The sequence below is a fragment of the Triticum urartu genome, chromosome 7 (assembly GCF_003073215.2).
Source record: "Triticum urartu cultivar G1812 chromosome 7, Tu2.1, whole genome shotgun sequence".
In the NCBI taxonomy this organism is placed as follows: domain Eukaryota; kingdom Viridiplantae; phylum Streptophyta; class Magnoliopsida; order Poales; family Poaceae; genus Triticum; species Triticum urartu.
In genome coordinates, this window is record NC_053028.1 from 539,495,291 (window position 1) to 539,506,214 (window position 10,924).

At 57.3% G+C, this 10,924-nt stretch overlaps 1 protein-coding gene across 3 annotated transcripts; it reads left to right on the top strand.

Annotated features, from left to right (window-relative positions):
- Positions 1 to 939: 939 nt before the first annotated feature.
- Positions 940 to 4,459, top strand: LOC125524174. 3 transcript variants are annotated; one of them, XM_048689247.1, is made up of 3 exons: positions 940 to 1,327; positions 2,768 to 2,834; positions 4,172 to 4,407. In XM_048689247.1, the coding sequence occupies exons 1-3, from the start codon at positions 959 to 961 to the stop codon at positions 4,270 to 4,272; spliced, it is 537 nt and encodes a 178-aa protein (XP_048545204.1). In that variant the 5' UTR covers positions 940 to 958; the 3' UTR covers positions 4,273 to 4,407. The 3 variants fall into 3 exon arrangements, 2 of the variants coding, with proteins under 2 accessions (XP_048545204.1, XP_048545205.1); XR_007290606.1 differs by lacking the exon at positions 2,768 to 2,834 and having other exon boundaries at positions 4,172 to 4,459; XM_048689248.1 differs by lacking the exons at positions 2,768 to 2,834; positions 4,172 to 4,407 and adding an exon at positions 3,624 to 3,684.
- Positions 4,460 to 10,924: the final 6,465 nt, after the last annotated feature.

A 10,924-nucleotide genomic window follows, 5' to 3' on the forward strand; every position in this document is an offset into this window, starting at 1 on the left:
CTATCTCCAAATAAATAACTATTCTACCAGCATGGAACATCTGGAAGCAAAGAAACAAGGTATTATTTGATGGTGAGGTGGCTTCACACTTGGACTGGTTGAGGATGCTAAAGAAAGACATGGAGATATTAACTTTCAAAGTGCAGGGAGAAACAAATACTTTCATCCAAGGGCTTCTGCAAACCTTGGCTACTCACCAAGACACAACTGTTGTTGGGGAATGTAGTAATTTGAAAAAAATTCCTACGCACACGCAAGATCATGGTGATGCATAGCAACGAGAGGGAAGAGTATCGTCCACGTACCCTCGTAGACTGTAAGCGAAAGCGTTATGAGAACGTAGTTGATGTAGTGTGACGCCCGAATAATTAAGCTACGGTAATCACCCACTAATGATGCCATGTCATCGTAATTAATTTGCTAAACGTCACTTTGATCCTAACCGAGTTCAAATTCAAAATTTAAACACAAGTCAAGTTATTATTTTCCTCAAACTATAAAACTAAAATGTTCGGATTTTAATATAAATCCCCCTGATCGATTGTCATGTTGAAACCAACATCATTTGACTCACCGGGTAATCCCTAGTAAAATATAAAGTTGTCCAACAGCAAATAAAATAGCCATTTCATTTTCCACAAATAATTATACAATACCAATTGAGTTGAAACTTTGTGGGCCTCTTCAAAAAAATTCTTGATTTATGTGACAAGTTTTGTTTTCAACAAAACTTCAATTGGTATTTATTTAAAAAGCAAAACATGGAGAAAATACAAGTCAGAGAATAAATAAAAAGAAAATTAAAAAATAGAATTAAAACAAGGGGGACACCGGCCACTGTGCACTGGGCCAAGTACACAGTGCCTGGCCCAATTAGTCCAGCCCACCACCACCACTGTTGTCTCCCTCCTCTGTTCACAGAGGGGACGTGGACGCCGAGCAGCCGCCCGTGGCCGCGATGGCCACGTGCTGGCCATCCCGCGCCTTCCAATCGCCGCCCTCGAACTGGATAAGGTCCCCTGCGCCCCCTCGTTCGAACCCTAGATCGGATCTTCCCCGCATTCGCCCTCGCTCTCTGCCTCACGCGTCCGAGCGCCGCCATGGACGCGCCCCGGTAAAGCTCGCGGCCACCGGTCACCCCGAGCCACGAGGAGGCGTCCGAGAGCTCTGTCATGGTCGTCTCCATCACCACGCCGAAGGGCTCGAGCTAGGACACCTCCAAGCCTCCCCATCGTCCTCTTCTTCCGTCTGCACCACCACGGTCCTCGCCGCGATTCACCGCCTCCCGAGCTTCCCCGGCTTCCCCGACGCGCCCACGAGCACCACAGTGAGCATCTCCTCCGTTACCCCACTCCTCGCCGCTCGATTGCTCATTTAATTGGCCCCCGCGCGAGCTCCGACCCCGGCCACCGCAACTACCTCGCCGCCGCAAGCCACAACCCCTCGCGACTCGCGTCCGAGCACCGCGCCGTGCTTCTGGAGCTCCCAGTAAGCCAACACGCGCACCCATTCTTCTTACCGCCCCTCCTAGCGCCGGATTCCGGCCGCCGCGGACATCCCTGGCCGCATCCGCGTGCCATGGCTACCCCCTGGCCATGCCTCCTTGCCCCGCTCCCACCCTGCTGCCGTGCTCCGCACTGGTTCCCTCTGCTGCGGCGTGACCGCCGAGCCTCCCCACAGCGCCCGGCGCCTTGCCTCGCGCGCGCTTGCAACCATAGCTGCTGCTCCTGCTGCCCTGCTTCTGCTACTACCGCTCGAGCCGCCCGCACGCGCACACGCTCGCCTGCCGTCCGCAGCTCGCGCGCGCGCCCCTAACACGGCCTCGCTCCCCCGCTGCTCGCCCACGTGCAGCGCCTGCCTTGTTGCTGCCTCTGCTCGCTGCCCCCCGCGGTTGTCGTCCTGCCCGCGACCCCGCTCGGCCCCGCTCACCCGGCCGCCGCGTTCCGCGCTCGCCGCCGGCGGCTGCGTCCCGCGCGTGCATCCACCCACCGACGGCCACCCGCCCGGGGCCGCCACCGGTCGTGGCCATGGCCTCGCCGGCCCGGCTGGGCGAGCGCTCGCCCGGGGCCTGCGCCCGACCCCAGGGGCTTCGCTCGTTAACCCGCCCCGCTGGGGTGGCCTTGTGCCACTGCCAGCGGGCCCCACGCCCCTGTTTTATATAAAAAAGGGAGTTTTTAAAAAATAAAAAATATATTAATAGTAATTAAAATAATTAATTAAACTAATGGTACTTAACTAACCTAATCATTTAGTTAAACTAATTAACCATGATTAATTAACCTGCTAATTAGTCTAACTACTGTGAATTAGCTAGTAGTCATTGACAAATGGGCCCCATCTGTCAGTTTGACCGGTCAACGGTCACAGTTGACTGCTGATGTCATGCTGACACCTTGCTGATGTCATAATTCCATTTCAGTTAATATAAATAAATCTAAAAATGGTTTAATATTTAAAAATCCGTAACTCGGATGATAATGTTTTCTACATGAAAGTTGCTCAGAACGACGAGACGAATCCAGATACGCAGCCCGTTTGTCCGCTACGTATCCCTAGCATAGCGAAAACGTAACTTTCCCTCTCCAATTCATCTGTCCAAAAACGCAAAACACCGGGGATATTTTCCTGGATGTTTCCCCCCTTCACCGGTATCAACTCGTACCTCGTTAGGTCACCTCTAGCACCGTGTATTGTCTTGTTATGCTTTGTGATACTTTGATTGCTCTATTATTTATTGTATTCCCCCTCCATTACTTCTTTCCGGTAGACCCGAGACTGCCGGCGACCCCAGTTCGACTACGGTGTCGATGACCCCTCCTTGCCAGAGCAACCAGGCAAGCCCCCCCTTAATCACCAGATATCGCCTATTCTCTCTCTACTGCTTGCATTAGAGTAGTGTAGCATGTTACTGCTTTCCGTTAATCCTATTCTGATGCATAGCCTGTCATTGTTCCTACAACTATTGATACCTTACCAGCAATCCTACATGCTTAGTATAGGTTGCTAGTACTACATCAGTGGCCCTACATTCTAGTCCGTCTGCCATACTATACTATCGGGTCGTGATCACTCGGGAGGTGATCACGGGTATATACATACTATACAGGTGGTGACTAAAGTCGGGTCGGCTCGTAGAGTACCCGCATGTGATTCCGATGTGGGGGTTGAAAGGACAGGTGGCTTCATCCAGGTAGTGGTGGGCCTGAGTTCCCGACGGCCCCCGACTGTTACACTATGGCGGAGCGACATGGCAGGTTGAGACCACCTAGGAGAGAGGTGGGCCTGGCCCTGGTCAGCGTTCGCGGTTACTTCAAGATAACACGCTTAACGAGATCTTGGTATTTGATCTGAGTCTGGCTACTGGCCTATACGCACTAACCAACTACGTGGGAATAGTTATGGGCACTCGACGTCGTGGTATCAGCCAAATCCTTCGTGACGTCAGCGAATGAGCGGCGCGCGCCGGGTTGGACCACGTAACGTAACTTCCTTTATAATGGAGGTTGCTAGGTCTGCTCTCCGGCCGCCCTCGCAACATGCAGGTGTGCAATGGGCGATGGGCCCAGACCCCTGCGTTATAGGATTTAGACCGGCGTGCTGACCTCTCTATTGTGCCTATGTAGGGCTGCGACGTGTTGATCTTCTGAGGCCGGGCATGACCCAGGAAAGTGTGTCCGGACAAACGGGATCGAGCGTGTTGGAAAATGTGGTGCACCCCTACAGGGAAGTTAATCTATTCGAATAGCAGTGATCTTCGGTAACATGACGACTTGGAGTTGTACCTTGACCTTATGACAACTAGAACCAGATACTTAATAAAATACACCCTTCCAAGTGTCAGATACAACCGGTGATCGCTCTCTCACAGGGCGACAAGGGGAGGATCATCGGTTAGGATTATGCTATTGCGGTGTTACTTGGTGAACTTACCATCTACTCTTTTCTTCTGCTGCAAGATGGAGGTTACCAGAAGCGTAGTCTTCGATAGGACTAGCTATCCCCCTCTTATTCCGGCATTCTGCAGTTCAGTCCACATATGCTACCCCTTTTCCATTTGATACCAATGCATACATATGTAGTGTAGCTCCTTGCTTGCGAGTACTTTGGATGAGTACTCACGGTTGCTTTGCCCCCCCTTTTCCCCCTTTCTATACCCGATTGCTGCGACCAGACGATGGAGTCCAGGAGCCAGACGCCACTGTCGATGACGACTGCTACTACTCGGGATGTGCCTACTACTATGTGCAGGCCGCTGGTGACGACCAGGAATAGTTTAGGAGGATCCCAGGTAGGAGGCCTGCGCCTCTTTCGATCTGTATCCCAGTTTGTGCTAGCCTTCTTAAGGCAAACATGTTTAACTTATGTCTGTACTCAGATATTGTTGCTTCCGCTTACTCGTCTATGATCGAGCTCTTGTATTCGAGCCCTCGAGGCCCCTGGCTTGTAATATGATGCTTGTATGACTTATTTTATTTGTAGAGCTGTGTTGTGATATCTTCCCGTGAGTCCCTGATCTTAATTGTACATGTTTGCGTGTATGATTAGTGTATGATTGAATCGGGGGCGTCACAAGTTGGTATCAGAGCCGACTGCCTGTAGGAATCTCCCTTCCACACTCCTTGGCCAAATTGAGTCTAGTCGATGAAAACTGTTTTACTAACATGGCTGTGCGGCCCATGGGCCCACGTTGCCATTGAGTGGTATTAGGATATTTTATTCCTCGTCTATACTCTGTGACTCTGATCTTTCTTATTTTCGGATTAAATGAATTTTGCTAAATCTAACATTAGGATCTCATGATCACCACTGTCGGAGTAAATAGCCATGGGTAGCCTAGCTGGCTTTCCCTGGCCCTTCTGAAAAAAAATTACGAGCCCGTCCGGCTCTCAAGAATCCAAGACATGGAGCCGCCTTCCCCTTGCTGGCTGCCATCCAGGCCGGCTTACGGAAGGCGGCCCGACTTTAGCCCTCATGAAGAACGCCACGGGAGGGCCGACTTCGGGAAGCCGGCCATGAGAAGGCCGACTCCAAGAAGCCGGCTCCCATAAAGCGGTCGAGACCGTACCCTCAAAGTTTGCACCCACCTAACAGCGGTGCGACGGGGCGTGGCTACAGTAAAGCCTGCCACCCCCGAATCCCGGAGCACGCCTGGCACAATGCGCCGTACGGAGTGGCCATGACCCGTCCGGCGCGGCACTATTGCCATGTTGACCCTGATGTCACCCACGACGGGCCGCCAGCGTGGCCCACAGATGGTGGACCCCTTCGGGCAGAGAGACGCCCGAAGGCGGCCACGCCTCCAACCAGTTGGCTCAAGACAGAGCCGGCTCCCCGCAGCCGGCTTGCCACCTCCCTCGAAGGAGACGCCCCATTAAGGAGACAAGACGCGATGAGGCTACAGCGATCGCCCGACGGGCGGCGGCACTGTAGCCGCGCCTACCACGACAAAGCCTACGTCACCAAGATGGAGCCACAGTAACCAGCCGCTGACCAGGCCCTGACAGTGGGGCCTGCCTGTCGACCAAGGGGCCGGCAGCCGGCGGGACCCACCAGTCGGCGGGCCCCAGCAGCCGGCGCAGAAGCCGGTGAGCGCAGTCACAGACGGCTGGGCCCCGCGCCCAGTCGGATTACCATTGTACCCCGGGGAGTAGGCCTATATAAACCCCCCGGGGCACCCATGCAAAGGGTTCGACCCCCTACTATCCTAGACACCACACAAGGAGAAGAAGCAGGCTAGCCGTGCCGTGCCCTTCTTCCTCCTCCCACCAAACAGCTCAAGGAGCATTGTGTAGCTACTTGTTCATCTAGTGATCATGCGGAGACCCCGCAGAGCAGCAGTAGGGGTGTTATCTCCACGAAGAGCCCCGAAGCTGGGTAAGATCCGCCGGCGTGCATGTCTTCGCCTTATCCCGTTTCTAGGCACCGGCGATGTTTTACTGGCTCCCACAATGATAAGCCACCTGTTGGCATATGTCGCACCTACCACCCGACATTTGGCGCCCACCGTGGGGCCAGGTGCACCGTCGTCCGGAGACCTGTTCTGGACGGGAACCTTCTTCCTCCCCCGCGAGCGTAGCCAGCCCGGCACGCCCGATGGCGCTTGCCACGACACGCTGCAAGGCGTCACCAGCGTCTGCGCGGCGAGCAGCCTCGCCGATCTACTCGACGAAACCCTCATCTCCGACGAGCTCGCCTCCGATGTGGGCACCGACCACCTCGCCAACCTTCTCGGCCAGCTCCATGTCTCCAGCGAGCCCGCTGTGGACCTGGAGTCGGTTGGCTCCACCGACCCGATGCCTGTCGACTCCGACGCGGCCTCGTTCGACACCTTCCCCACCAACGTCACGATCTACAACGACCCGCTTCCCCGAGCCGGTGGCTGCGACGCTGCCACCACCGAAGTGATGGTTGTCGGCCATGGCGGCCCGGCCGACGAGAGCGCCCACGACGCCCCGCACGCGGCGGCCCACGACTTGTTCACCCCCCTCCCGGCTAGTGCCGACGACGAAGCACTGGAGGCATGCCGCCTCGCCCTCCTCGCAGAGGGCCGGAGGCTGGCTTCCGTAAGACGCCTCACTGAGGCCTACCAGCGCGAAGCCGACCGCGCCGCCTTCGGCACGCCGGCCCCGGGCGTGCCAAGCCGGGCCGGCCTTGTCAAGCAACGCGGCGCCGTCATCGCCGACACGCTGGGAGTCGACCGCCCGGTCTATGCCACTCCACTCGAGAACTTGCGTGCCGCCCAGACGGCCGTAGACGAGTTGGACGGCTTGGAGGCCGAAGACCTCCCCCACATGACCCGGCGCATCCAACAGCTGATCGATGCAGCCGCGCAGCGGCACGAAGCCGACGCCCGCGCGGAAAGCCCTCCCCCACGCCGAGATCACGGTGCGACGTCCCGGACACCGACTATGAGCAACACCCGCGCGCGGCGTGAGAAAGAGCCGGCTGCCAGCCGCAGCCGGACCCGAATCTCCATCGAGCGAGACGCGGACGGCCATCCCCGAGCCATGGAATGGCGGGGCAACCCGCCTCCGCCTCCACCCCGTGGAGAGAGATATCTCGCCCCGCCGCCAGTGGCGCACCCGACTCTCAGCGGCCGGCTAGGCCGCCGCGAAGGAGTCGGCGAGAACGACGCCCGCCACCGGATCGACCGCCTGGCGCGATCCCTGGCGTTGGAAGAAGAAGACGATGTCGGCCCGCCTTGTTTCGGCCCCCGCATCCGCGACGAGCCCTTCCCCAAAGGGTTCTCGCTCCCAAGAGACATTCCCAAGTACAACGGCTCCGTGAAGCCAGAAGACTGGTTGATCGACTACTCCACGGCGGTTAGCATAGCCAACGGCAACTGGTGCGTTGCCGTGAAGTACGTGCCCCTCATGCTGCAAGGCACGGCGCGGACCTGGCTCAACAGCCTCAAGCCGCGCAGCATCAACAGCTGGCTGGACTTCACAGAAGCCTTCATCCGCAACTTCACCAGCACCTACAAGCGGGCTCCCAAGCCCAGACAGCTCTCCTTGTGCGTACAAGGCCCCGCCGAGTCCACTCGCGATTACCTCACGCGTTGGGCCGAGCTTCGCAACTCTTGCGAAGGGGTGCACGAGGTGCAAGCCATAGAATACTTCACAGCCGGATGCCGAGAAGGCACCCTCCTCAAGCACAAGCTCCTCTGCGACGAGCCGACTACCCTCGACGAGCTTCTGGACATAGCGGACAAGTACGCCACCGCCGACTCCTCGATGAAGACCGAGTTTCGGGTAGACGCGTCCGGGAAAGTACTTAACCCGGCGCCCAAGACGCCGGCTGGGGATTCCGGCCGACGCCCACACTCGAACGACCACAAGCGCAAGGGCCCCGCGCTGCCTCCCGCCAGTCGGCAGGTGGCCACAGTTGAAGACGCGCCGCCTAAAGGGCGACCGGCGCCCAAGAAGCCCAAGGGCGGCAGGCCGGCTTGGCAGCCCGCCTTCTCCTACGAGCAAACTCTCGACGCCCCGTGCAAGTTCCACAGCGGCGCGAAGCCGTCCAACCACACAACCCGGAAGTGCCATTGGCTCACCCGAATCTCTAAAGGCGAGGGGCTCGTGCCGCCTCCGCCTGCCGGCCCGCCGCCTCCGGCCCCGCCGCCTCCGGCCGCTCGGCCCGCAGTCGGAGCCATGCACGACGAATTCCTCGATGAGCAAGCAACCTACATCGTCTTTACAAGCCAGCCCGAAGACCGGCGCAGCAAACGCCGAGAGCACCAGGAAGTCAGTGTGGTCGCTGCCAACCCCGCCGGACACATGCATTGGTCAGAAAAGCCCATCAGCTGGAGCCGGGCCGACCATCCAGAGGTGATGCCGTCTCCAGGCTCTTATGCCTTGGTCCTGGAAGCCACCCTTGCAACAGACAGACGCGCCGCCCGCTTCTCTCGTGTGTTGATAGACGGCGGGAGCAGCATCAACATCCTGTACCGTGACACCCTGGAGAAGCTAAACGTCAAGACGAAGCAACTCATGCCTACTCGGACAGTGTTTCATGGCATCGTACCCGGCCTGTCCTGCGCCCCTATTGGCAAGATCAAGATTGATGTACTTTTCGGGGACAAGGAGCATTTCTGCCGGGAAGCGATCTGGTTTGAAGTGGTGGACCTGGAGAGCCCTTACCATGCATTGCTTGGCCGACCTGCTTTGGCCAAATTCATGGCAGTTCCCCACTATGCATACCTCAAGATGAAGATACCAAGCACCAAAGGCGTCATCACCATAGCCGGCGATTACAAGAAGTCCTCTGAGTGCGCAGCAGCCAGCAGCCGGCTGGCCGAGTCCCTTGTGATTGCCGAAGAAAAGAAGATGCTGGACCGAGTCGTGGCCATAGCCGGCAAGCAGTCGGCCGTGTCCCCCGACCCCAAGGAGCATGATATTCAAGGATCTTTCCAGCTGGCCAAGGAGATGAAGAAGATACCTCTTGACCCTAAGCACCCGGAGAGGTTTGCCGTCATCGGGGCAAACCTGAACAGCAAATAGGAAGGCGAGCTCGCCAATTTCCTCCGTGAGAATCGGGACATCTTTGCATGGTCCCCCAAGGACATGCCGGGTGTTCCGAGGAAATTCGCCGAGCACAAACTACACGTTCGAGAAGACGCAAAGCCAGTCAAACAACCCCTTCGCCGACTGTCGGAGGAGAAACGCAGGATTGTAGCGGAGGAGATAGCCCGGCTTCTGGCCGCCGGCTTTATTATGGAAGTTTTCTTTCCAGAGTGGCTCGCCAACCCGGTCCTCGTGCTGAAGAAGAACAACAAGTGGCGCATGTGCATAGACTACACAAGCCTCAACAAGGCCTGCCCCAAAGATCCCTTTGCCCTGCCAAGGATTGACCAAGTGATAGACTCCACAGCCGGATGCGAGCTGTTGAGCTTCTTGGATGCTTACTCAGGATATCACCAGATAAAGCTGGATCCGGACGACCGCCTGAAGACCGCCTTCATCACGCCATTTGGAGCCTTCTGCTACCTGACTATGACATTCGGCTTGAGAAATGCCGGTGCCACTTTTCAGCGTTGCATGCAGAAGTGCCTCCTCAAGCAGCTCAGCAGAAACGCTCACGTTTACGTGGACGACATCGTGGTGAAGACGGAGAAGCGCGGCACCTTGCTGGGAGACCTCAAGGAAACATTTGAGAACCTACGCCGGTTCCAAATCAAGCTCAACCCCGAGAAATGTGTGTTCGGAGTGCCAGCCGGCCAGCTCCTAGGCTTCCTGGTCTCCGAACGCGGCATCGAATGCAACCCGGTGAAGATCAAGGCCATCGAGAGAATGGTGATCCCACCAAGCTTCGAGACATTCAAAAGTTCACCGGGTGCTTGGCCTCCTTGAACCGCTTCATCAGCCGGCTCGGAGAGAAAGCTCTCCCCCTCTACCGCCTCATGAAGAAGAGCACTCACTTCGAGTGGAACGACCAGGCCGACCAAGCTTTTCACGAGCTGAAGAAGATGTTGGCCACGCCGCCCGTTCTGGCGGCGCCGACTGAGAAAGAGCCCATGCTCCTCTACATCGCCGCAACCAGCCGGGTGGTCAGCACCATCATCGTAGTCCAGCGCCCAGAAGAAGGCCGAGCCCAGCCGGTCCAGAGGCCGGTGTATTATTTGAGCGAGGTGCTGTCCGCCTCAAAGCAGAACTACCCGCACTACCAGAAGATGTGTTACGGCGTGTACTTCACCGCCAAGAAGCTGAAGCCCTACTTTCAAGAGCATCCCGTCACGTTCGTATGCACCGCCCCGCTGGCCGAGATCATAGGCAGCCGGGACGCATCCGGCCGGGTGGCGAAATGGGCCATCGAGCTGGCCCCCTACACGATCTTCTACCAGCCCCGCACCACCATCAAGTCCCAAGCACTGGCCGACTTCCTCGTCGACTGGGCCGAGACCCAGTACCTGCCGCCGGCTCCCGACTCCACCCATTGGCGCATGCACTTCGACGGGTCCAAGATGCGCACCGACTTGGGAGCCGGCGTCGTCCTTACCTCTCCCAAAGGCGACAAGCTCAGATACACGCTACAGATCCACTTTGCCGCCTCCAACAACGTGGCCGAGTACGAGGCGCTCATACACGGGCTCCGGCTTGCCAAAGAACTTGGCATTCACCGGATCCTATGTTATGGCGACTCGGACCTGGTGGTCCAGCAATCATCCAGCGACTGGGACGCCAAGGACGCAAATATGGCGAGCTACCGCTTCCTGGTCCAACAACTCAGCGGATACTTTGAAGGATGCGAGTTCCTCCACGTACCGCGAGCCGACAACGAGCCAGCCGATGCCCTGGCTCGAATAGGCTCTACTCGGCAAGCAATACCAACCGGCGTCGCTCTACAACGCCTCCTCAAGCCATCTATCAAGCCGTCTCCAGAGTCCGACTCCATCTTCGTGCCGCCTGATCCCGATGCGGCCGGGTCCGGC

Excerpts from the sequence above, each read along its gene's own strand:
- LOC125524174 (XM_048689247.1), top strand. The coding sequence starts at position 959 with ATGGCCACGTGCTGGCCATCCCGCGCCTTCCAATCGCCGCCCTCGAAC. Across the intron at positions 1,328-2,767 it reads ACGCGCCCACGAGCACCACA|ACCCGAGACTGCCGGCGACC; the intron begins GTGAGCATCTCC and ends TCTTTCCGGTAG. Across the intron at positions 2,835-4,171 it reads CTCCTTGCCAGAGCAACCAG|ACGATGGAGTCCAGGAGCCA; the intron begins GCAAGCCCCCCC and ends TGCTGCGACCAG.